Below are 25,965 nucleotides of genomic sequence, written 5' to 3' on the forward strand. Positions count from 1 at the left end.
GGTTTCGTGTTAGAGATTCAGAGTAGCGACTACCTCAACCTCAGAGTTGCTGTTGACTTCCATTTCCATCATCATCATCACCATCATCATCCGCTCCATCTATCAATCAGCATCTGGATTTGGCCATTAACTTTGTCGAATCTACACATAGCATGCTGGTTTTGATCATAAAGCGCAACACCTGAACCCCCGTCTAAAATCGACCGAAAAGTCTTTCTCCACGACGACAAACCTCCAGGCAACAACCTAGTCACTCTGGTCCATTCCCGTCTACACGCACTACACACGACACAACTCGACAACATGGCGCCCAAGAAGAAGGGAAACAAGAAGCAGCAGGACGACTGGGAAGCCGAGCTCGGCGAGACCGTCGACCCCATTGCGCAGGCCGAGCAGGAGGCAAAAGCCGCCGAAGCAGCCAAGGATGCTGAAGCTGATGATGGCGAGGCCACCGGTGGTGCTGGCGGCCTGATGGCTGCTTTGCGCAAGAGAAAGGACAAGAAGGGAGGCAAGAAGGGCAAGCCCGTCGAGGACTTTGTCGAAGGCGAAGATCCTCCGGCTGCAGACGATGCTGAGGCTGCTAATGGCACCGCCACTCCTCCCGTCGACCTTGCCGACAAGGCGCCCCAGGAGGGCAACATGGAGGACGAGGACGTCTTCGGACAGCCCATGAAGAAGGGCAAGGGTGGCAAGCAGCAGCAGCAGCAGCAGCAGCAGCAGCAGCCTGCCGAGGAGCAAGACAATGACGACCCAGACAACGACGGCAGCGGCAGAATATTGACCAAGAAGGAGAAGGAGAAGCTCAAGAAGGAGCGCGAGAAGGCGAGAAAGAAGGAACAGGTGTGTCTTATTGCTACTCTAAGTACCATCATGCTACCATACTGACCACCGCTTCTCGTACAGGCTGCCGCCAAAAAGAAGACGGCACCAGCCCCGGCTGCTACGGCCGAAGCTGCCAAACCCGAAGCTGCTGTCGCTGCTCCAGAGCCCGTCGCCGCCGCTCCAGAGCCCACTACTGGTGGCAAGAAGAAGAAGCTCAACCCTGCCCTCGCCGCTCTCCAGAAAGCACAGGAGGAACGCCGTCGACGTGAGGAAGAGGAGGCTCGTCTGGCTGCCGAAGAGAAGGCTCGCATCGAGGAGGAGGAGCGACTTGCCGCCGAGGAAGAACAGCGCCAGATCGAGGCCAAGGCTGCCAAGAAAGAGCGAGAGAGGCAGAAGATCGAGCAGCTCAAGAAGGAGGGCAAGTACAAGACCAAGGCACAGAAAGAAGCCGATGCGAGGGCAAAAGCGCGCCTGCAACAGATGCTCGACAGCGGCATGGTTGTCTCCGGTATCTCCGGCGACGCCGACGAGCAGGAGAAGAAGGTGAAGAAGGAGGATCGACGAAAGAAGAACCCCAAGAAGATTGCCGAGGAGAAGGCTGCCGCCGAAGCCAAAGCCAGAGAAGAGGAGGAGGCCAGACAGAAGCTCGAAGCACTCCGCGTCGCCGAAGAGAAAGAACAGGCCGCTGCCGCTGCTGCTGAAGAGGCCAAGAAGAACGCCGAGTCCAAGAAGGCGGAAGAGGAGGATGAGCTCGAGGACTGGGAGGCCGAGGCCGCTAAGCTCGAGTCTGATGCAGACGGTGGTGTCAAGGACAGCTGGGATGCAGAGAGCGGTGACGAGGCCGATGACAAGCTCGTCAAACCTGCGCTTAACGGCAAGCCTGTCCAGGCTGGCGCTAAGGGATCCAAGGCCGAGATTGTCGAGGACTCGGACAGCGACTCTGACAGCGAATCTGACTCCGACTCCGACTCGTCTTCCGAAGACGAAGAGACCACCAACGCTCGTCGCGTCGCTCTCCAGAAGAAGCAGGATGCCTCCCGGCAGCGCAAGCAGAGGGAAGCGGACGCCCGTGCCAAGGGTTCCAAGGACAACCTCCGCTCGCCCATCTGCTGTATTCTCGGTCACGTCGATACTGGTAAGACGAAGCTTCTCGATAAGATTCGTCAGACCAACGTCCAGGAAGGCGAAGCAGGTGGTATCACCCAACAAATCGGTGCCACTTACTTTCCCGTCGATGCTCTTCAGAAGAAGACTGCAGTTGTGAACCAGGACGGTTCTTTCGAGTTCAAGGTTCCCGGTCTATTGGTCATCGATACCCCTGGTCACGAGTCTTTCACCAACCTCCGTTCTCGTGGTTCTTCCCTCTGTAACATTGCCATTCTCGTTGTTGATATCATGCACGGTCTCGAGCCTCAGACCCTTGAGTCGATGAGATTGCTCAGAGAGAGGAAGACTCCTTTCATCGTCGCACTCAACAAGATCGATCGTCTCTACGGCTGGAAGAAGATTGACAACAACGGTTTCCGCGAGTCTCTTGCCTTCCAGACCAAGGGCGTTCAGAACGAGTTCAGGGACAGACTGGAGAAGACCAAGGTTGCCTTTGCTGAGCAGGGCTTCAACTCCGAGCTCTTCTACGACAACAAGTCCTTGGCCAAGAATGTTTCACTTGTGCCTACCTCCGCCCACACTGGTGAGGGTATCCCCGACATGATCAAGCTCCTCGTCAGTCTTACGCAAGAGAGGATGGCCGGCCAGCTCATGTATCTGTCTGATGTCGTTGAGTGTACCGTTTTGGAGGTAAAGCAGATCGAGGGTCTGGGTACCACTATCGATGTCGTGCTCTCCAACGGTGTTCTACGAGAAGGTGATCGCATAGTGTTGTGCGGAACGGACGGACCCATCACGACAGATATCCGTGCATTACTCACACCTGCAGAGATGAAGGAGCTGCGTGTCAAGTCTCAATACGTGCACAACAAGGAGGTCAAGGCCGCTCTGGGTGTCAAGATTGCCGCCAACGGCCTCGACAACGCCATTGCTGGATCTCGTCTGCTTGTCGTCGGACCCGAGGATGACGAGGAAGACCTCGAAGACGAAGTCATGGGCGATCTCGAGAACCTTTTGTCCAGGATTTCCACCACTGGACGTGGTGTCACTGTTCAGGCATCTACTCTTGGATCTCTCGAGGCTCTGTTGGAGTTCTTGAAGCAGATGAAGATTCCTGTTGCCAACATTTCCATTGGACCCGTCCACAAGCGTGATGTCATTACCGCTTCGACGATGCTGGAAAAGGCCAAGGAATACGCAATCATGCTGTGTTTCGATGTCAAGGTGGACAAGGAAGCCCAACAGTACGCCAACGACGTCGGTGTCAAGATCTTCACGGCAGAGATTATCTACCACTTATTCGACGACTTCTCCAAGCACATGGCTGCACTGAAGGAGCAGAGAAAGGAGGAGAGCAAGATGCTTGCTGTCTTCCCTTGCGTGCTCCGACCTATCTCTGTCTTCAACAAGACCGACCCTATCGTCATCGGTGTCGATGTCATTGACGGTAACCTCCGCGTCAACACTCCTCTTGCAGTTGTACGACAAAACGCCGTGACTGGAGCCAAGGAGGTCATCAACCTCGGCAGAGTGTAAGTCTTTTCTTTTTCCGTCTAACCACCTCTCGAACAACCACTGACCTAAAACCACAGCACCTCGATCGAACGCGAACACAAGCAAATCCCCATCTGCAAAAAGGGCCAGCCCTCAGTGGCCGTCAAGATCGAAAGCGGCAACCAGCCCATGTACGGACGCCAACTCGACGATAAGAACCTCGATACCATTTACTCGCTTGTGTCGAGAGCCAGTATCGACTGTCTCAAGGAGTACTTCAGAGACGAAGTCAGCAAGGAGGAGTGGACGCTTATCGCCAAGCACCTCAAGCCGCTTTTCGATGTCGTTTAGGTCTTGATTGTTTCGTCTTTTCTTGAGAAAATTGGATTGAGTAAAGGCCGTGGGATGATGCAAATGTCATGCATGAATGTACACGAAGACGAAGATGGGGGACATACCTGTCCGAGCCTAGGTCACGAGCTAAACCTACAGAGACTGGGGGAAATGGTTTAACAAGTGGTAAACGGACGAAAATGGGTCCATGTTCCATCGACTGGGTCAAAAGAGATGAGTCAAGGATGTATCCACTCTTGCAGAAAGCGGGGCGCCATGAGAAGAAACAAAAAAGAAGAAGAAGAAGAAGAAAGTAACCGATAGCATATCTCCCATCTATATTCTATCCTCCTACATATTTCCCACCACCACCACCACCATCGCCACAAAAGAAATGTAGAATTGCCTATTCCGTGTCGCACAATTCGCACTCTTGTACGCATCTTTCCGCACACACATCTCCAATCCACGAAAAGCACCCAGTCTATGAAAGTGCAAGACATGTGAATACCTCGGTCAAGCAAATAGATGCACGCCTGCTCCTAGCAAGTAAACCCGATATATTATCTTCAGACACCCACGCGGGTTTATATGACGCTATCTGTCAATCAATCAAGAGACTCTCAAAGGAAGACCGCAGGAATCATGTAACAGGATAGAAGTCGGAGAACAGCAAAAGGCAGATCAAAAGGGTTTGTCGGGATGGGATAGGATAGGACAGTGGTTGTGTGGGTGGGTCTTCGCATGCTCTGGTCTTGCGACGATGGGAAGGAAAGATGCGCTCGCTTTGGTTTGTTTGCGTTGGACTGAACTGGACAGATTGGTTACCTAAGGTATGGGATACTTCGGTCACTTGCTTTACTTTACTTTACTTGTGACGGAACTGTGAAGAGGATATGGTGAATAGAGCATATATTTCCCCCCCCCTCCCTTCCGCATGCTCACATTGATTCACAGCAGCGATATAGGTCGCCGATCTGTGCTGTATCCTGCCCATCTGCGCTGGCCATACCTGACTGCGATTTCTGCCATGGTCGTTTGTTCGAGCCATCTGTTCGAGGCTCATATCCACAGGTCTACCCTGTTTAGCGACCTCACGACCGTCAGCGATTTACCTACAGTCATCACACAAGCCTTCCAATCCCTTTTCTCTCTCTCCCTCTCACTTCTATTCAGGACTTGTGGTTTTTACGCTTGTATGCTGTATATATCCTACAGTAGTAGCTCAGCACTTCTTTTTGTAGAAACCACGCACTCACTCAGCCCTAAGTCTGTGCTTGATGCCGAGTGAGTGATCCCGAGTATTCCTCGCAGACATCAGGACTCAATCCTTTCGATCCCGATAAATGTTCTTGCTCTTCTTTTTGCCTGCGGCCCCTGGTCCCCGGCCTTCTGTCCGTGTACGGTGCAGTACTGTACTCTGGCTACCGTTGGCGGGAGAAAAGCTATGACAAGTCCCGAAAGCATGTACTGTATATGGCCCAACGTTTGGAAAGCGCCAAGTACATCGACGGAAATAAACGAGAACCAAAAAGCCAGTGACCTGTCCTATTAGCCTGATCAGAGACGGTGTTGAATCAGCGCGAGAAAGTGTCTGTCCCTGGGGTCGGGAAGAGCAGGAATAGTAATAGAGCAAAGAGAGTCCACGCCCCGCACTACTCCTCGGAGATCAACTTCGTCTAGTGCCAACTGTTACCATAGCTTCTCGTAACACGAGGAGAGGCTAGATCTCCCCGCATCGTATATCATGTCCTGTGGGGGAGGGGGAAGGGGTGTGGGGCGCGTAGCGAATGCAAGTCAAGCGCGCGAGTGGTCAGCAGAAGCATCTTTTGACAGCGCCGATCATCTTCTCGTTGGGTCTTTTTCTTTTGCGAAGCAGTCGTCAGTCGTCACTGGCTCCTGGTGGTGATCAGAGATCGCATCTGCTTTGGTGATGGTTGGTATGGACATCCCTAACAACAAAAGAAACATGCCAGATATGTCGATGACTTGATGACAGACATCTCCCAAATCCGAGGGATTCGACGTAAGATCCTAGTTCTTACTCCAGAACACGAATGATCATGCGAGATCGCTCAAACTCGTGGACCACCACGCGAGAACAGTTAGAGTTAATCTTGCACTTGCAGCAATGGTAGATCATTGCATTTTCTTCCCCGTCTGTGCAGAGAGTGGAGGCAGTTTTACGGGACTAGAAAAAAGAGCGAAGCAAAAATGGCTTACGGTACCGTATTCAGCCTCTTGCAGCGAACTTCGTGAGCTGATACCCGAGATCACCGAGCGAAGACCGCAAGCCGTTTGATTTAGCTTTTGGCTTCATCGCATTTCCATTGAATTTGTGGAAAAACTAAGAATGTATGAAGAGATAAAAGACAATGTGCTGCTCCCAATGTTTCCGCGCCGAGGGGTGACTCGGCAATGTTCAGCACAGAAATTGAAAGGTCGTGCACGATAATCTCAGACACTCGACCAGTTGCCATTGTTGAACTTGGCCGCATGTTGATCGTCAACGAAACTATCACACATAATAGAAACCATGCGATCGGGTTTCCAAGTCCGGAGAAGTCTTGCACTTCCCCTTACCGGCCGACCGTGCACCACGACCCCGGCCGGGGTAAGCGTGGAGCTAATGCACCGGGCTTCAAGCGGGGCATGGAACAAGCGCCTTGCCGCGCCAATATTTGGCTGAGGACAGGCGCCACACCCTACCTGATTTGTGGACTTGTTCGTGAGAGATGGGAGTCAGTGATCCGGTGACAACACCGAAAGGAACGGCACACCGATACGTAGCGGGCGTGGTGGCTATACCCGTAGGATTGCGGGATGAGTGTGACAGTGGGTCGCTCGCACATAAAAAGAATGGTTTGCCCCCCAAGCTACCACATCGTTTCCTTTCCTCATCCTCGATCATTCCTCGTGGGACCAACTTCTTCCCTTCCTACTCAATTGTGCGCCAGAATTGAGATTAGGCCAACATATCAGGTCTTGCTTGAATAACCAAGCAATTGCCAAGGTACGTTCTCCCCTCTTCGTGCGAAGCTTGCTGTGGCTTCATTGTCTTGGTTTTTCCTGGGCACGCCAAGTAAGGCTTGCTCTGCATTAGCATCCTCAACGCCTCACGACACCAAGATTGAAATTCTTCGGTTCATGATGAAGACCTTGACTATATAGTATGCTGATTATGGCCACAATAGGTAGCTGTATTTCCCAATCATGGAGAAGGATTACGTCGAGCAGAATGAGCATTATATGCCATCCTCAGGTGAACCTGTGGAGCACATGAGCGTAAGCAAATATGCAGCCACCCGAATCACCACTTTGAAGCCTCCCATGAACAAAGTGGCCAATCCGATCAAGCTTTTACGTATGCTGAACAAGGAACAATGGCTGTTCTTTGCAATCGCATTCGCCGCCTGGTCATGGGATGCATTCGATTTCTTCACCGTCTCCTTGACTGTCGAGGATCTTGCTGAAGACTTCGGCAAGACCAAAAAAGACATCACCTGGGGCATTACGCTTGTGCTCATGTTCAGGTCCGTGGGCTCAACCATCTTCGGTATCGCAGCCGATCGTTATGGCAGGAAATGGCCTTTCGTCATCAACAACGTTCTTTTCATCGTACTGGAATTGGGTACAGGTTTCTGCCAAACATACGAGCAATTCCTGGCTGTCCGAGCTCTCTTTGGAATCGCCATGGGTGGTCTGTACGGAAACGTCGCTGCTACCGCCCTGGAAGATTGCCCACACGAGGCTCGTGGATTGATCTCTGGCATGCTGCAGCAAGGTTATGCTTTTGGCTATCTGCTCGCTGTCGTTTTCGCGAGAGCTCTCGTCAACACTACTAGCCACGGCTGGAGACCTCTGTTCTGGTTCGGTGCTTGCCCACCTATTCTGTTCATCATCTTCCGTATGTTTCTCCCAGAGACTCAGGCTTACAGAGAACGCGAGGCTGTCCGTGAGGGCTCTGATAATGTTGGAAAGACGTTCATCAGGGAGGGCAAGGTTGCGCTCAAGAAGCATTGGCTTCTTCTCATCTACATGGTCTTGCTCATGGCTGGCTTCAACTTCATGTCCCACGGTTCGCAAGACCTGTACCCTACTCTGCTGTCCAGTCAATACGGCTTCTCCCCGAACAAGGTTACCGTGACCCAAGTTGTCGCAAATTTGGGCGCCATCACTGGAGGTTCCGTGGTCGGCTACTGCAGCTCTATCTTCGGTCGTCGTTTCACCATCATCGTTGTATGCATTGTCGGTGGTGCTATTCTCTACCCTTACGGCTTTGTCAGCAACAACGGAGTCATTGCTGCGGCATTCTTCCAGCAGTTCTGTGTTCAGGGTGCTTGGGGTGTCATTCCTATCCACTTGATGGAGCTTTCTCCAGGATCTTTCAGAACCTTTGTTGTCGGAACTGCCTACCAACTCGGCAACCTGGCTTCTAGCGCTAGTTCTACCATCGAGGCAACAATTGGAGAGCAGTATCCTCTTCCTCCCAAGAAGGGTGTTGCCAGATATGATTACGGCAGAGTGTAAGTTTTGCAGGCTTCCTAAAAATTTATGACCGTATGACTGATCGTGTATTTCTAGCATCGTTATCTTCCTGGGCGCTGTGTACGCTTACGTCGTCCTTCTCACCTTCGTCGGACCCGAATTCCTTGGCCGCGACATGTCTGCTATTCATGACAATGATATGGAAGAAGCAGCTGGTCACGAGGCTCTGGAAAAGGCTGCGAAGGGCAAACACTACGAGGACAGACAGTATTCTGCGGACAGCGATGCTGTCAGCCGCGTTTGATCCCGAACACGCCCACCATCATCCTATAATTTGATTCTTGTTTATACCCGGGAGTCGCGCCCTTTTCGCGATGTGTTGCGTATGTTTGTCGGAGGATTGGGATTTGGTAGAATCTATGCTAGCTACAGTACTCAGATTTCTCCACAAATTTCACCCACGGTTCCACAGAAGCTAGGACCATGAGCTCCATCACAAACAAGAGAGATCTAAAGCTTGTCGTAACGTCAATCCCCACTGTCTGAGATCTGGAAAGTGCTAAATGCTATACTGCTGATGAAGATGTGAATGCAATTGCGACCTCCTCTTGCTTTGTGAGTGTTTCTTCCTATCAGCTAAAGTGAGCGATAAGGAACTGTATTTAGAAACCTAGCAACCTCGGCTCGTATTGCTTGGAACATTCTTATTGGACCGCGATGTCGTTCCCGACGGCATGGCTTGCCTTGGCCAAGGACTACTGTACCATACGACGTTGCAGTGAAATTGCCGCTTACACCGTTCGGTGGGGCGAGAGCATCTTTAGCGAGTCACAGACTGGTCGTCTTTTCTGCTAACTGACCACACAACCATCTTATCGTCGATAAAGGGTCAAGAGAGTCAAACGGCGCTAATGTAATGACCGGTTCATGGACGTTCCTACAACATAAGTAGGGCCGACCACAACAACGACCGGTGTATCCATCGCTCCTTGGGTGGCTTGAAGGCATACCATGCCACACTTCACAGCGCGGACTTCGCCGAAATGAGGCAAGCAATTACATCTCGTCGGTGCATATTCCATGCATTTGTGAAACTTCTGACCGGGTAGATGACTTATTGGGATGCTATGCAGGCATGATTTCACCTTGAAGTAGGTATAATATTGAGAGTCGTTACAGTTAGCGGGAACTCCATTCCAGTCTACAGGGTTGATCATCGCCTCGAACCGCTCATCCTCCACACCTCCGCCTCCACACATGTGCCAAGGAAGAGCCATATCTCGTACTAAAGACATTATCTCGTACTAGTCTGATAGTACTTGCCTGATTCTAGAAGGTCGATCTGATCCTCCTAGAGCATATATATCTCTCGTGTCTCCCTATCTCGTCAGTATTACTGCCCCTAATCGGCAACCCCTCTTCACATTTCTCTTTGGCACACTTTCTCGAAGATGGAGGAGTCGAAACTAGGTGGAGTGAAGGAGCATACCACCATTACTGGCGACAGTCCGCGCACCGAGTATGAAATCGAGCACGGCCAACAGAATGCGCTCAAGCGTGAGCTGAAGGGCAGACACATGCAGATGATTGCAATCGGTGGCTCTATTGGCGCAGGTCTTTTCGGTCAGTGAGATCACTTCTCCATTGATGGGCACGCAATACTGACCGAAGCTGTAGTTGGTTCTGGAGGTGCCTTGTCCAATGGTGGTCCCGGCAGCCTGGTAAGGGACTATCGACATCCATCACTTCAGCGTTTATAACGTGTGTTCTAACAGTGTTACAGGTCATCTGCTTCATAATTATCGGTGTTATGCTTCTCTTCACTGTGCAAGCTTTGGGAGAACTCGCTGTCCTCTATCCTGTCAACGGTGCATTCTTCACCTATTCCTGCCGGTTCATCTCTGAGTCATGGGGTTTCGCTATGGGCTGGGACTATGCGATCCAGTGGTTGACCGTTCTGCCTTTTGAGATCACTGCAGCTGGGCACGTCTTCACTTTCCCGCCGCAATATCGAGTGACTGCTAACTATCAACAATAGTGTCACCATAAGTTTCTGGCCAGAAGGCGCAAAGGTCAACATTGGTGTCTGGATTGCCGTATTCCTGGTGGCTCTATCGGCCATTCAGATCTTCGGAGTTCGAGGTTATGGCGAAGGTTGGAATCAGAAGGCATCCATCACTAGACTGTACTGACTTTCTCGTCTAGTCGAGTTTGTCCTCTCTGTCATCAAGATCATTGCCTGTGTTGGGTTCATCATATTAGGTATTTTTGTTGACGCTTGGTAGGGATCCACCCATAACTGACTTGGATGCAGCTGCTATCATTGACTGTGGTGGCGTCCCAACCGATGATCGTGGCTACATTGGCGCAAGATACTGGCATAATCCTGGAGCATTTCGCAATGGTACGGAAGAACGGCTTCAAGCAATGAGTGTTTGTAGTGTGCATGATGGCTTATTCCGTACTGTCCTACAGGTTTCAAGGGCTTCTGCTCCGTTTTCGTTACTGCCTCGTTCTCATTTGGCGGTACAGAGCTGGTCGGTCTCTGCGCTGCTGAGGCGGCCAACCCCAAGAAGGCCTTACCTCAGGCGACCAAGCAAGTCTTCTGGCGAATCACCTTTTTCTATGTCGTATGTCTGTTCATGGTCGGCCTGGTCGTTCCATCGGATAACGAGAACCTCCTGAACGCCTCCGGCGCAAACACCAAGTATTCGCCTTTCGTCATCGCGATCAACCTTGCCGGAATCAAGGCTCTTCCCAGCATCTTCAACGTGGTCATCACGCTATCAGTGCTGTCAGTCGCGAACAGTTGTGCCTTTGCCAGTACTCGTACAATGCAAGCTTTAGCACTGCGCGGCATGGCTCCTAAATTCCTGATGTATATCGACAAGTCAGGACGCCCACTTCCTTGCATCATCATCCAACTGCTCTTCGGACTTTTGGCGTTCGTCAATGAAGCCACAGCAGGAACCACCTTTTTCAGCTGGCTTCTTGCACTCTCTGGTCTCGCCAACTTTTTCGTCTGGTAAGTGCTCACCTTGAAAAATACGAACATCCTTGATCGTTGCAGAATGGCTAATCTGATTTCGTTCACCACAGGGGAAGTATCTGCCTCAGTCATATCAGATTCCGTCGCGCTTGGAGACTCCAGGGTCACTCGCTCGATGAGCTTCCATATAAGGCCGCATTCGGCGTATGGGGCAGCTACGTCGGTCTCACTCTCAACATTCTCTGTCTGATCGCGTCATTCTACGTCGCCCTCTTCGTAAGTCTTTCCCGTCGCTCCAAACTCTTCTCATCCCCTCTCCTTTTCTTGCGGCCGAATGCAGAAATCAATTCACTAACCACACCACATAGCCACTGGGCGGTTCCCCCAACGCCGAGTCCTTCTTCGAGTCCTACCTCGCAGCTCCCATTATCCTCGTGCTATACATCGGCTGGAAGCTATGGACTCGCGACTGGATATTGTTCATCAGAGCCAAGGACATGGACGTGCTCACGGGACTGAGAGAGAACATCGAGGAGCTGGAAGATGGAGAGGTCATTGAGCAGGAGAAGTTGTCTTGGAAGAACGCTCCTAGGAAGGTGCTCAGGTCTTTCATCTAGGCTCGTTGAGACAGGAAAGGGCGGAGGGGGGCTGTGAGGCTGTTGGGGTGGTTTGCCTTTTTTCCCATGCAAGAGCGCGGTGAGGGGAGGCTTTCAGTAATAGGCGTAATGGTGGCAGTGAGGGATTGATGTGCTCGCGAAAGCTGCTTTGAACTTGATGTTTCTTCTGCTCGTCCGTTGTTCTACCTCTTGTCATTTTTTCTGAACATTCCCCACCTTTTTGCGCGTCAGAGGTTCATGCAATGATCTGAACAGCTGCTCCACATGGCTCGCCATACGCACTCGTAAAACTCTCTCTTCGTAGTCCCTTTTTTGCCAAACAGCACACATGGGCATCAAGAACACCAGCCGCACATAGTCTCGTGTAAGGTGGCAAACAAGAAGATCGCCATCATCTCAGAAGAAAATAAGCATACAGTGAACAATCTAAGTTCGAGAAGCCCCCCCGATGCTCATGCGAGAACAAATAAAAGGCCAGAGAGCCACTATTCTCCCATACAGACCGCCCATTTTTTAATGTCTTTCCTTCGCCCTTCCTCTTCTAATGCCCTGCCTACTCTATATCAGAAGAAGAAAAACGCAGGCTTATCCCCGTCCGCGCCTCCATTTCCAGGCCCAGCATCCGCGCCGCCACCGGTAGGAGCAGCGGCGTCAGGAGCCTTGTTCTTAGCGGCGGGGCTACCATGCGCGAAGAAGAGGATCTTGATGGCCAGGGCGAAACCCACGTGTAATGCGATGACGACGACGAGCAGGATCTTGGAGGTTTTCATGTCTGTTGCGTTGAGGACTGGGTATCTATGTGTCTTTCGTTTAGTGATGATTCTAGGGTGTTGTTGTTGGGGAAGATAGAGAAGGGAATAAGAGAAGAAAAGGATCGTACAAATTTCTGATGAGGAAGAAGAGCGAATACGCTAATCCGCAGGCGCAAAAGACCCAGTTCATGATAGAGTAGGGCGACCACGACACGCAGGCGACGATGATCCAGACGAGATTCGCGTATCCGTACAGCGTGACGCACTCGAGCAGGTTCGCGCTCTCGGCCTTGAACCACCGCAGCGCGCCCCACAGACCGCTCGGGATGACAAACGTGTATCCGTAGATCAAGCCTGCTGCGCCGGACAGCAGCGTGAAGTCATATGCGAAGTGGTTCTTGCCCTCTCGTGCGAGATACTGAGAGATTGTGCCCGTGAGGAACAAAATGACGACGACGGTCGTGGCGATCCAGAAGGGCCCGTAGAGGTCCGGGTTGCCGTCTAGCACGTCCAGGAAATTGGAGTATGGGAATGCGACCGCGCGGCACCGGCGCAGGACTTCGTTTGTGTCGACGTCGAAGAATTGGGCGTAGAATGATAGGCTCCAGAGGAAGTGTTTCGAGCCGGACTGGGAGCCGCTGCCGCTGGTGGGCAGGAAGGAGTTGTTGCCTGCCGGGAGCTTGCCGCGGGTTGACGGGTTGGTTTCAAAATCTGCATTGTTAGACTATGATCACTTTTTTCTGCAGTGGTTTTATCTGCTTGCGAATGGCGCTGTCACACACTTGAGGAGTGAAATTCCAAGTCTTCTTGTAGATCGGTATGACCAAGGTCACCCTATAATTGAGTTGGTCAACATGCTGGGCCGGGGGCATTGAGTGGTCGCGAGAAAGGAACTTACCTCTGCATCGACGTCTACCACCACATCGTATCCTCGATTCGCCATATTGGTGTTGTTGTGCAAAATATGTATCGATTAACGACAGCAGAAACAGATACTCTCTTGGTGTTGCTGGATGCTCTACGGATACAGTAAAGTGAAGCCCCGGCGGGAGCTGAAGCTCATGGCACGCGTTGATTGCTTGCGCGTTTGGCTTCTGTCGCCCGCCTGATTGATTGTTTCACAATATCATGAAACACAACTATCTGGTCGATCAATGCCCTTGCACCGCAAGTATACTGTAGTTATATTTAAGTCTTGTAACATGTCCATCAGGTGCACAGAGTGATGGTCAAAATCTACTAGCTATAGACCGAGGTTGCAGTGCAGCCAATTTAGCCACATACATCCTCCACACTAATGGTACGCTTCCAATTCTATCAGACAGTTCAGAGCATATCGCTTATATGCCTTAGTTTGGAAATCTTGGTAAACGTGTGTATGTTGCACTCTGAGCTAAGCTGCTTCGAAGGGAACCTGTATACCTATCTCATAAGAGTGTCAGGCAGAATAGAGCTGTGTTTCTCAACCCCAGATCAGCAGCATTGCTTTGCAGAAGTTCCAGATAGATCCTAGATAGCGGTACACGCATCACTCTCATCTCTTCTCGGAAGGCGACCATCGGATAGTCGAGCCGCAGGGATCGAGCCACCAACTAACAAGTAGAGCCGTCCACAACTGTAGTAGTGGAACTTAATGCTTCCCTCCCTTCGCAAGTCTTCTTTCCAGTATAAGTGCTGTGTGCTACGAAGCGTACAGCACTCCAGTGCGCGCTCCAACATACAGTACAGTGGCCACAGCAAAGGGCACACGATGTACAAGCAAAAAATTCCGACGCTCATCGAAGACGCCGAACTTAATGTTAGTGCATTTAACGAGCACCGCAGCTAATAGCTTTCTGCTTCTCAAGTTCCCTGTCGTCTGTCATAGTGATTCCATCTGCAGACATCAATTCTGCGATGCCGCGGAAGCTAATGAAAATTGCCGTCTCAGCTGCCTGATCATGGGCCAGGAGTCTTGATAATGCATCTAGTGCCCAGTCTGGAAGCGAAAGAGTCGGTGCTGCTCGTAGATGTGCTTTTCGTGTCGAAACTCACACGTGACAAGCCCATCGGAATGACATCTCTTACGCTGCCAACAGGTTGCACGCTGAAATACCCTTCAGGACTTGCGGTCCCTGGTGTTCTGGAGCGATACAGAGATGGACTCCGGCCCTGCTCGGGACTACTGCGTTGGCTACCGCCAGTAAGACTACGCTTATGCCGACGAACAGGCGAAGAAACCACAGGAAGCTCGAGCCGAGAATTCAGATTCATCCAAAGAGCCTCATCTTCGTCATTGCCAGAAACTCGCCATCCGCCCACGCCTTCGTAGTCTCGATTCCCACTGGGACCAGTCAATGATGCGAAACTCGACGTCTTTGCAAAGTTGGACCGTGGAGGCGTAGAGGTCCCAACAAAACTTTGTCTTCGTCGTGCTCTCGTTATTTCATAGACTGGTGATGTGGACGTCGCATTTGAAGAAGATCCTGTCGTTGACGGCGTAGGAGTGATAGCACTGTGTATCAGAGCGATCCCAAGGTCAACGTAGACAATAAAAAGACGAATCAAGAGGATCACTGAAGCAAGCCATGTGGTGAACGCTGCAAAAGTCGCGATAGGAACCGAAATGAACAGCACCAATGGAAGACCGAAAAACTTGTACAGTCTAGACAGCATCGTACCGAGTTCCTCTCAACAGACCAGCTGATGTGTAAGAAGGGGTTGCTGTCGCCCGCAACAGCCTTCCTGTGACATGTTATATAGATGTCAGTGTTGTTTTGGGGTAGGCGCAGTCGAAAAGTGGAGGACCAAGTGAGATCGAGCGGGGAAGGTGCTGAGCCAAGCTTCCATGTGTGGAGTGAGGTAACCTTTCAATCTCACCTTTCTCACTCCTCCTACCGTCGAATCGCTATAATATACGACCATTGGTCAACGTCCAGGCACACGTTGAATGGTGCTAGTATCACTGTACACGCTGTACACGCTGGACGAGGTAGCTAGGCCAGCGTTGCGCTCTTCTCGGTGACTTTCGTGCCTATTGGTCCTTATCGCGTTCCGAATCTGTATAATTCAAGGTTGAGACATGATTGTCTTACTATCGTCCATTGTTCAAAGCCCACACGCATGTTGCATTCAAGACATGAACACATGCGAGTGCCCCCTCCCCTTTCCCCCCTAAGATCAGCCCATATAAACCCCCTCAAACCGCCCTATAGTCAAGGCGCCACTACCCACCGGCTTAGTTGGTGGAGTGGCATCCGAAGCCTTACCTGGTTCGAGCCACCGCCGCGTGATAGCTCTCCGACAAACCAGTGTTAGACTTTCGCAATTCCTCATGCCACCATTTCTCTGCAGTGTGAAGAGGGCGTACCGGACCCCACCCGGGTTGCGTGGACTCCTACACGAGGAAATGGTGCTGTACGCGCTGGTTTCTTCCCCTCCCCCGAAAGGGGGGAAGTTTTGCTTTGAGACCGACTGTGATTCATGATATAAGGGACAGCTTGATATAGCAATATTTTGTACACTCAATGTATTATATCTAGCGTGTTCGTTCTCTGTAAGAGCTGATATCTTCTGTCATCTCTCAATGATGCACGTTGTCTCAAGATAAGCCTTTCTATGCTAATGACATGATCTTGATCAGCTGTGGCTTTGCATCAATTCGAGGTGTTCAGACTTCGAGTTTCAATGCCATTGAACCAGACCATGGTTCCTCGCTTGACCGTGAATGTCATGCGCATTTGCAGCTGGTGCTGAGTAGGATACATGCTGTAAACTCCCGGCAGCTATTCTTCTACTCATAGGTCCGGCACACAGTGAAGTGGACCAATACCTGCTGATCATGGTCTCTATCTCTGTGTAGAAGAGCTTGCTAGAAAGCTGCATTGTGTATCGCTGCTAGCGCGCATCTTCAGTATGAATTATTGCGGCTTCGAGACCTTGCCATGCTAGTCGAAGCCAGGATCAGTTGCGCTTGTTGCTGGCTTATGTGTTCTCGTGACGACACGTCGGAAATCCAAGAAGAAGCCCAAGACATCGTCAAGGATTGATCGTACACAAGGATGTCGAACACAGACAAGCTATGAGATGGCCGAAATGGCGCAGAAAGTGTCACCATCACCATGCAAGCAACTTTCCCGACCCCGCGGCTGCATATCATTGTCTTTACAGCATATAAGGTTGTAGCATGTGGGTATGCGTCCACATGGTTCTATGTAGCGTTCCGATGTGCAGCGAAGCATATGCAAAATTAACAGGGATGCATCACCGAGTACTGGTTATGTTTTGAGGTGTAGCTCCGGCGTTGGTTGCCCCAACTTCTGTTTATCAGCTTATTGGGATAAACGTTTGACGACCTGCTCGGTTCGGAGACAGCTTCGATGAATGCTTAGAATGCTTCTACGACACTTGATCTGAGACAGGTGTACGAAGATGGCTTGAGAAGCTGGAGAGACGAACCGGTATTTTACCTTTATAATGTCTCAATATTGCACGAAGCAGACAAGGAACCACAGCATGTCAGATCTGGGGCTGAACGCACTCGGGGAAGGTTTTACCGAGCTGAACAAAACTGCATCCATTCAATAAAATAAAAGGCGGGTGTGAATATATTGAGGGCCTGGAGGATGTGCGCAGCACGTCAGCACGACAGCGCGCGGTAGGATGGTAGCTCACATGCATGCTCGGATGTGAAATTTGACCACGCGGCCTCCTTTCGTAGAATTAGCATGGCTCAGTGGATTGGACGTTGGCTTTGGCGGTTCAACTCCACGAGTGAAGATGGACGCGCAATTGACTGATCTCCGATACTCCAGCTTAGCGAAAGCGAGCGGCAACTTTGCGGCGGAACAGGAGAAAGATGGAGTCTCCAGTGTTGCGCGTCCCCCGCCAAGGCCAGGCTAGAACTGCTTCTGGCGATATCCGGTGCGACAAGAAGGTCCCGAGGATGGAGTGCTCCCAGCCTCCTCGACGACCACATCCATCCAGGATAACAGAGCATGTGATGAGGAGTGCGGGGAATTGATCGAGGGCTGGACGGTTTCACTTGGCACCATCAGTCTCTTGCCGCGCGCCACAACAGAAAGGGCGGTTTGCTTGGTCAAATGTGGTATGGGAAGAATGGAACAACGGGCAGGGCTTGGAATGGAGACAACTTACGGCGACACAATGAGGAATAGCATCACCGTGCGCCCGCAGGTCATCATTGTACAGTAAGCCTTCTGAAGCATCGCTGCGCACTCGAAGGCTTAACCTTAGTTTCGAACCAAAGACCCACTTCAACAAGCTCCGCCGAGTCGTTCTTTATCCACTGTGCACTCGTTTTGGTGATTGCCATATTGTAATGATCGTAACTGCCGGAGACCCGACTCCAGACCTGCCTGAGTTTTGATCCCAGCGTCACCCTCCTGTATTGTAGCAGTAGTACCGTGCTCTACCGCAACCGCCGGCAAAGACACAATCTACTATACACAATACACAGTTCACGACGTGCTCACCCTCGCTTGCAAGCACGACAACCAAAGTCCTGGTCAGCTTGTTGTCGCTAGCTCTTGTATACAACCAAGGGTCCTCTGTCACGGCGGCCGTGGGTCTCTGCATATCGCACTGAGCGCATAGAGACGTCAGCCCGCCTTGCCGCCCTGTCGTTCTGTCGTCCCTAAGCCTCAGTCCGACAAACACCACCACCACCTTCGCTTCTGGAGCGCTCTCAGTAAATGCGAAGAAGGGCTTCGGGATCCGGCGCCGAGGATGATGACGGAATAGTCTCAACGACATACAGCAGCACCGACGGCAGTGCGGGAAAGAGCAAAGATGTTCTGATGGACACCGAGGACAGCAAGTCGAGTAGGGAGAGCAGTTCAGACGAGTCTAGGCCGGAAGACGACGACGACGACGACCGAGAAATCACTGTGGCGAAAAAGACGACGACTACCTGGGACTCTCTGGAAAAGAAGGCAAAAACGGAAGGCACGACGAAGGCAACGTCAAAACAGGAAATGAACGACTTCAACCGCAAGCGCCGAGCGCGTTTACGGAGCCCTTGGGCGTGTTCACTGAGCACTCTATCGTGTTCCGCAGTCGCTCTTCTCCTCTTATTTGTCATAGTCCAGTCTTTCCTTTCGCGCCAATTGGATCCGAAAGGATGCGCCATGTCGTATATGCGCGCTGCCTTTGCCAAGTTCACCGACTTCGACACCGAACACACTCGTTTCGCAAGCAAATACTCGCTCTACCTGTACAGGGAAGGAGGCATTGATGAGGATACGAGGGTCAAGGGAATCCCCGTTCTGTTTATTCCTGGAAACGCCGGCAGTTATAAACAGGTCCGACCAATCGCTGCAGAAGCGGCCTATTACTTTCACGATTTTCTGCAGCATGACGAAAATGCTTTGCGATCTGGAAAGCGCGCTCTTGATTTCTTCTCTGTTGACTTCAATGAAGACATCACTGCTTTCCACGGCCAGACCCTACTGGACCAGGCCGAATACCTTAACGAGGCAATTGCCTATATCCTGGCTTTGTACCATAATCCTCACAGATCCATTCGAGATGCCTCGCTGCCCGATCCCACTTCGGTTATAATTATTGGCCATTCCATGGGTGGCATTGTTGCTCGCACAATGTTGACCATGCCCAACTATCAGGCCAACACCATCAACACCATCTTGACACTCTCCGCGCCGCATGCTCGTGCCCCTGTTTCCTTCGATGCAGAGATCGTCGACACCTATGCGACCATCAACCATTTCTGGAGAGCTTCCTACTCCAAGCCTGATGATGAGAACCCTCTCTCACACTTGACTCTGGTTTCCATCGCAGGAGGCGGTCTGGACACTGTCGTGCCCTCCGATTACGCGAGTCTGACCTCCCTGGTCCCGGGGTCTCATGGTTTTACTGTTTTCACCTCGACCATTCCTCACGTCTGGACAGGAATGGACCATCTTGCTATCATGTGGTGCGACCAGTTCCGAAAAGCTGTTGTTCGCGCCTTGTACGATGTCGTAGATGTTACAATACCCTCGCAGATTCTCCCACGTGCCGAGCGTATGCGTAGATTCCGCAAGCACTTCCTGACGGGCATGGAGCCTGCGGTAGTGAAAGAGATGGCGCATCAGGAACCGACCATGCTGCTGACCTTGGGGGACCAGTCCACTGCAATCTTACCGCAGGGAGAGCGCCTCAGTCTTGTCTCACTGGGCAGCTCAGGGAAATCTGAGGCTCACGTCCTTCCGATCCCGATTCCAGGTTCTGCTGAGGCCAAGCAGTTCACTTTACTTACTGATCAAGCCCTCAATGGACAAGGCCTTGTCGAGGTGTATTTCTGCAGCGTGTATCCCCACCAGGCAGGTCAGTCTGGTAACCTTTTCGCCCTGAACCTTGACTTCTCTGGAAAGGCCGCTGGTGCGACGCGCCTGGCTTGCAAGAGCGCTGCTACGGATGCGATCGCGTTACCTGCGTCTACCAAAGAGTCAAACCATGCTTTTGACAGCACCCAACCATTTTGGTATCTACAATATGACATCGAGGACATTGTCGACTACCAGTTCGTTGCTGTCATAGACAAAGCGAACGAGGCCACCGCTGGTTGGGTAGTTGCTGAATTTAGCAGCAATGCCGAATCCGTCGTACGCATTGACAAGTCCCTTCGGAGCCTGATCACGTCTGGCGCACACCTCGTCCTGGGTGCTTCGAGGCCCATGGTGAACAAGATCTATATCTCCAAGATGCATTCCAGTCTGCTTGCATATCAGCTTGACATCAAGCAAAAGTGTGCATCGAATTCTGAGTTGTTCCGTCCTCTTCTACGACAATATATCTCTGAGCCTTATGAGTCAAAGTTCTTTCCTGATGTCAAGCATGCCAACATAAACCTACACGGAGTTTCGCCTTATGTCACTCCGCCGGCCACTTCGAGCACGAAGGGTGGACTTTTCTTGCAGATTTGGTCCGATCCAACGTGCAAAAGTTCCATGGAAGTGTCATTGCATGTCGACGTTCTCGGAAGTGCTGGCAAGCTGGTCATGCGTTACAGGACCGTCTTTGCTGCCTTTCCCCTGCTGGTGGTGGCCCTGGTCATCCGGAAGCAATTCAAGGTCTACGATGCGACTGGTATCTTCATGAGCTTTTCCGAGGGTATGGATCAGTGCATCCGCACATCCCTACCGGTCCTCTTCTTGGCTCTGACCTTTCTCTCCCTGTCGCTTGCTAAGGCCAGTCACAGTGCGATTGGCGAAGAGATATTGGGTCAGCAGCAGAACGCAACTGAATCCCTGAAAAGCTTTACCAAGAATGAACTTCTTCTTGGTTCTCACGACTCTTTTTTCTGGTTTCTGATTCCTCTATTCGGATTAATCTGTGTTGGAGTTTGTATAGCTGCGAATTACGTTGTGCTTGCTTTGACGCATTTACTTGCAGTTCTGTACTCACGCATTAGATCTGTGACCTTGAGAAACGACGAGGGAAGGTGAGTTTCGTATTGCGCTGTGGTCAACGAAGACTCGAACTGACAGGCTACAGACGAACCTCCACAGCTTTCGCTGTTAGCTCTCCTATACAAAGAATTGTCACAACTAGCATTCTACTACTAATGGTCGCAACAATAATACCTTACCAATTTGCGTACATGGTTCTCTGCCTAGTACACCTTGCGACGTGTACACGTGCTCTGAGATTAGCGCGAGAGACAGTGAGTGCCTTGAAGGGGCATCGAATGATACGCTACCGTTACTGATCAGATCGCCTAGCGTTCTGGAACCAATTACAACTTCTACAACTACACTCATTCGCTGCTGGTGCTCATGCTCTGGGTGCTGCCCATCAACCTCCCTGTACTCGTCGTCTGGATACATAATCTTGCTGTCCATTGGCTCACACCCTTCTCATCGCACCACAACATTCTCTCTATCATGCCATACATACTTGTCGTCGAGACCATGAGCGCGGGACACATGATCCCTCGAATTACAGGACGGTAAGTAACTTCCTTTTCCATATCTCACCGAGACGTCCTCGGTCCTTTCACAAGTCTCAATGGCTAACGTTTTATCCATTGCGATAGATTACGACTAATTACAAACGTTCTCCTCTTTACTCTTGCCATTTATGCAGCAGTATACGGAGTCACATACGCCTACGTCCTACACCAATTGGTTAACGGATTCTGCGCTTGGCTTGCTGTGATCCACTTCACCAGCTCATCGTCTATCATATCTCCCAGCAGACTATTGGCAGCTGTCAGCGGAAGCGGCAGAACCGTGACATCCACGTGGCAAGGGCATGTCAAGAAACGACCGTGACATTTCCGTCCATTGGTATAGACTTTGCTTCTTCCCCGCCCTCTCCACAAACAAGGAAAGGGTCGTTGTGGACATTGGTGTTTCTGTTTGGCTTCTGCTATTCACGCATGCCCTCATGTGGATCATCATCTTGTATAGCTTGCCGTGTGCTGCGTTTGCCTAGCTATTGAATGTCCGTTTCTTTTTTTGCGTTTCCCGCATGCGCTTGCTGTGACCATTACGAGAAAATTAAAGCGAGCTTGCTCTTGTTCAGCGCTGCTTCTTTGGATTTTGCTTGTGTTTCTGCGTTCTCTCTCTGTTTGCACAATGTGAATCCTGGAAGGCCGCAGAGATGAGAAGAGACGGACACTGATTTGGACAGACAGATACATGGGAATGCGAACTGGCTGACCTTGGGTAATGAAGGTTCTCCGTCTCAGGGAAGGGCGGGACCATCTGTGGATGAAGGGATCGATGGAACGGACGGACTAATGGATAGCGTCCCCCAAGTGGTTGTATATACATAATGACTAATTCTCTTCTTCTTCGTCTCTTGTCCCTGTCTTGCTTTCTGGTCTTGTGTCTTCACTGGAAGATCACATGCCGTGCGAAACACGCAAGACAAGTACGAAGCTTCGTATCGACTAATTAAAGTGATGCATAGTGACGACAACCGTAGTCTCGGACTGTTCAGACACCAACAGGCCCAACAACAATCCTCTCCCTCTCGCTCCTCAACCTACTCTCCATCCTCTTCCGCTCCTCATTCGCGACCCTCTTCTTCAACGCACTAAATTTTCCAAACCTCCCCTTGGCCCCATGCATCATCTTCGTCAACATGTCAGCCGCCTGTCCCTTGTTCGTTGTCACCGGTGTCAATTTCTGACGATCGACTCGATGACGATTGAGACTTGCGATTTGTTTCTCTGATGCTGGGGATCTGCGCCATGTGGCTCGAGAGTTGATGTAATAGTGAGGGTAGTGCATCGAGGCGTACGTGTCTGCTGCGTGCACGGCGTCTTGCAATGTCTCTGCGGTTGCGATTTTGCGCGGACGAGCGTAGGGGGCTTTTGACGATGCGATACTACCGGTTTCGGAGGCCGAGAGCTTGACGAGCGACGTCACGGTGTATTGAGCGGATTGCTCGTCTTTGGTCAAGCGCAGGTAGTCGCCGTTGTTGCTGGATAAGATGTATTTGTCGTCGTCGACTTGCACCCAGGAGTTGCGGCTCATGGAGCGGATGAAGCGCTCGCCGGACGTGTCTTCTATCAGGTCGCTTACGGAGTCGTAGTCTGTGAATGTCATGCTGCTTATTTCGGACGGTGATCGAGACGGGGTTTGGGGGAGGGTGCTCGATGCTTCTTGTTCTCGGACTTGTTCGCGCTCGCGCTTCCCGCGTACACTTTCGATGTCTTGGGCGGTGGCGTTGTCGAGGAGTTCACTCGGGTCTAGGCCGAATAAGGTGGGTGTTGTTACGATTCCGGTCTCAAGAGACGCGACCATGTCTATCACGTGGCAATCTTTCTTTCCTGGGTGCAGTCGCAGTCCTCGTCCGATCATTTGGATTAGTAGATTGCGAGATTTTGTAGGGCGGGCTAGGAGGACGCAGTCGATGTTGGGTATGTCGGTGCCTTCGGTGAAGATGCCACAGTTGAGCAAGACCGGAAACTCGCCGTTCCGAAATGCATCGAGTCGTTCTGTTCGGATTTGTTTCTTGGTGTCGCTCGTGATGAAGCGAGCGTCGACACCAAATGAGCGAAACATAGCTGTCAGGCTTGTGACGTGTGCTAAGTCGACGCAGAAAACCAGAGTCGACTTTCTGTCTTTAGCCTTGGCCAGCCAAGCTTGAACTGTGACGTGATTGATCTGGTCGTTGTTCACAGCGAGGGACAGATCAGCTGTCTGGAAGTCTACCTTTCTGCCTGCATCTCGGACCCTGCTAAGGTCTGCGCCAGACTGTACCGTAGTGAAGGAAGCCTTCGAAAGCCATTCGTCATGTATCATGTCAAGATAGTCCCTGAAATCGGATAAGCGTGTGCGGGGAGCCGAGAGGGTTGAAGCATACTTATGATACACAATATGATCAATTGCAGCACCCAGTCTCAAACCATCATGTCTGGAGAATGTTGCGGATACGCCTACGAGAGCTACACCAGGCTTGTTGTCACTGCGCTGAGTGTTTTCGTCAAGGCCGAAATGCTCGAGAATGTCTAGATAGCCTCTAGCAACGATATGATGCGCCTCATCTACAAGAACCAGCTTGAAACGACGTGGATCAAACTTTTGCAGACGATCACCAGAGATAACACTCGCGACCGAAGCAACAGTAATGTCTGCAGCACCAGATGCATGCATCGTGCCCATTTCAATCTCGATGGTCTTGTCCGGATACGCATTGCGACTATGCCTTGCCGCTTGCTCTACCAGCTCTCGCCGATGAGCAAGAATGAGAGTTTGTGTCGCATCCGCAGTCGGGCATGGTATACGACCGATCAAGTGACTGAAGATGACTGTTTTGCCACTGCCTGTAGCAAGAGAGATCCCCAGTCTTCTGCGCCCGAGGGCCAGATACTTCAATACCGCCCCGATTGATTCTTCTTGATAAGGCCGAAGCTGTAATCTGGGCGGCTCAGGCGATGAAGGTGTAGAGCTAGCGACGGTGGAGGCAAGACGCTGATGAAGCCTCCTGAATACATGGTCACGGGTTTCCTGTATGCCATGTCTCGGATATGGACATATTCGACATCTTGTCAAAGTCGAGCCTACCCTCCAAAACATTCGATATTGGGTCCAATGTTCAATACGTCTGACACCTTACGCGATTGATGTGAGGTTGAGTAGAAGTGCTTATGTAAGCGCCAAGACCGGAGTGGCAAATGCGACCATATCGCATACTGCGAACTGAAGTTTGCTCTGCGCCCGTAGGATAAACATAAATATGCCATAATTGCTCGGTCACCTGATACATGAGTATGGCATGAGTCAAGAGGGACTACAGAGCGACGAGGCTCACAATGATCAGGACGATAGTTCTGCATCTGATTACTCTCAAAACAGCGTGTCGAGTACAATAGCAACGCGCAAGTCTAGTGAGCAAAGTCGCGCAACTTCACATGAACGTCCACTTCGAATTCGGCCTAGCACCAGAAGTGGTCGTGACAAGGCAAAACGTCCTTCCAGGAAGCTACTAGAAAATAAAGAGGCCTATCGAGAGCTCTTTAACAGTACTCTTGAAGAAATCACCGGTCAATCAATTGAATTATCCGATAGAGGGCTTGAGCAGGCGTCACAAATCGGAGCATCAACATGGACCTCCGTAGAGAAAGCAATTTTCTTTCGACAATTGCCGATAACCGGACGTGACAACATCAAAGTCATATCTGCTGCAATCGGTAGCAAATCTGAGCTAGAGGTTCGTCGGTATATCCAGCTTCTCAGTGAAGGTGTTGTAGAAGGCAATCTCACTCAAACTCTGGACGTGTGTTTGCCCACAAGCATCCCTGCAGCATACGAAATTGGTACAGAATTTGAAGCTGCTCTCGAAGCTGCTGCGGATGTTCTTTCCGAAGAACAATGTAGGCTGGAGAGAAGACGGGAAGCACGAAAGTATGGCGACTACTGGCTCCTCACAGATCACGTGGCAGATGAATTAGACCACCTTATCGAGGACGTTCCAGCGAATTCAACCATCGAGGAGGAAACCCCAGGTGGTGAAGATGGCGATATTCAAGGACTTACTGCCGAGACTAGGCCTATTGATTTGCCTATTCCAGCTGGAGAGCTTTTGAACCTATCAAATTGGCTGGAGATTTCACAACTATTCATGTGGCAAGGCGAAGGCAGTACCGAGAACTGGACCGACTTCGTGACTACAGACGACGAAACACCTGCAATCTACAATACTGCAGTTCAGGACTTCTACAATCTTACCATCAGCTTGACCAGACGTCTTCTTCAAGCGAGCATATTTCAAGCACAGTCTCGAATCAGGGCCCGCGATCGGACTACTCCGAGCACTATGGTCTATGCTGCCGATGTACGAACGGCTGCGGCTATGCTGAACCTCACAGCGGACAGATGGCAGTTCTGGGGAAGGGTGCCTCGTAGGC

General features: G+C 51.2%; 6 protein-coding genes across 7 annotated transcripts; 4 read left to right on the forward strand and 2 right to left on the reverse strand.

Moving 5' to 3' along the window:
* Nucleotides 1-303: 303 nt before the first annotated feature.
* On the forward strand, nt 304-3,774 carry AAFC00_002236 (uncharacterized protein; the record flags this gene model as incomplete). Its single annotated transcript, XM_069341529.1, has 3 exons — nt 304-840; nt 904-3,461; nt 3,522-3,774. The coding sequence occupies 3 exons, from the start codon at nt 304-306 to the stop codon at nt 3,772-3,774; spliced, it is 3,348 nt and encodes a 1,115-aa protein (XP_069201611.1).
* Nucleotides 3,775-6,969: 3,195 nt separating this feature from the next.
* Nucleotides 6,970-8,548, forward strand: AAFC00_002237 (uncharacterized protein; the record flags this gene model as incomplete). Its single annotated transcript, XM_069341530.1, has 2 exons — nt 6,970-8,282; nt 8,341-8,548. 2 exons carry the CDS (start codon nt 6,970-6,972, stop codon nt 8,546-8,548), a joined length of 1,521 nt encoding a protein of 506 aa, XP_069201612.1.
* A 1,147-nt stretch (nt 8,549-9,695) lies between these two features.
* On the forward strand, nt 9,696-11,850 carry AAFC00_002238 (uncharacterized protein; the record flags this gene model as incomplete). Its single annotated transcript, XM_069341531.1, has 9 exons — nt 9,696-9,867; nt 9,922-9,965; nt 10,028-10,227; nt 10,283-10,398; nt 10,450-10,506; nt 10,559-10,648; nt 10,720-11,269; nt 11,344-11,509; nt 11,602-11,850. 9 exons carry the CDS (start codon nt 9,696-9,698, stop codon nt 11,848-11,850), a joined length of 1,644 nt encoding a protein of 547 aa, XP_069201613.1.
* Nucleotides 11,851-12,413: 563 nt separating this feature from the next.
* On the reverse strand, nt 12,414-13,545 carry AAFC00_002239 (uncharacterized protein; the record flags this gene model as incomplete). The annotated part of the gene is made up of 4 exons (XM_069341532.1): nt 12,414-12,645; nt 12,731-13,313; nt 13,385-13,436; nt 13,501-13,545. The coding sequence occupies 4 exons, from the start codon at nt 13,543-13,545 to the stop codon at nt 12,414-12,416; spliced, it is 912 nt and encodes a 303-aa protein (XP_069201614.1).
* Nucleotides 13,546-18,295: 4,750 nt separating this feature from the next.
* Nucleotides 18,296-21,877, forward strand: AAFC00_002240 (uncharacterized protein; the record flags this gene model as incomplete). The annotated part of the gene is made up of 4 exons (XM_069341533.1): nt 18,296-21,045; nt 21,099-21,267; nt 21,326-21,552; nt 21,640-21,877. The coding sequence occupies 4 exons, from the start codon at nt 18,296-18,298 to the stop codon at nt 21,875-21,877; spliced, it is 3,384 nt and encodes a 1,127-aa protein (XP_069201615.1).
* A 669-nt stretch (nt 21,878-22,546) lies between these two features.
* AAFC00_002241 (uncharacterized protein) lies at nt 22,547-24,220 on the reverse strand (the record flags this gene model as incomplete). 2 transcript variants are annotated; one of them, XM_069341534.1, is made up of 2 exons in its annotated part: nt 22,547-23,873; nt 23,922-24,220. In XM_069341534.1, 2 exons carry the CDS (start codon nt 24,218-24,220, stop codon nt 22,547-22,549), a joined length of 1,626 nt encoding a protein of 541 aa, XP_069201617.1. The 2 variants fall into 2 exon arrangements, with proteins under 2 accessions (XP_069201617.1, XP_069201616.1); XM_069347992.1 differs by having other exon boundaries at nt 23,922-24,211.
* Nucleotides 24,221-25,965: the final 1,745 nt, after the last annotated feature.

Source organism: Neodothiora populina (genome assembly GCF_041146345.1).
Source record: "Neodothiora populina strain CPC 39397 chromosome Unknown canker_contig_14, whole genome shotgun sequence".
Lineage (NCBI taxonomy): Eukaryota > Fungi > Ascomycota > Dothideomycetes > Dothideales > Dothioraceae > Neodothiora > Neodothiora populina.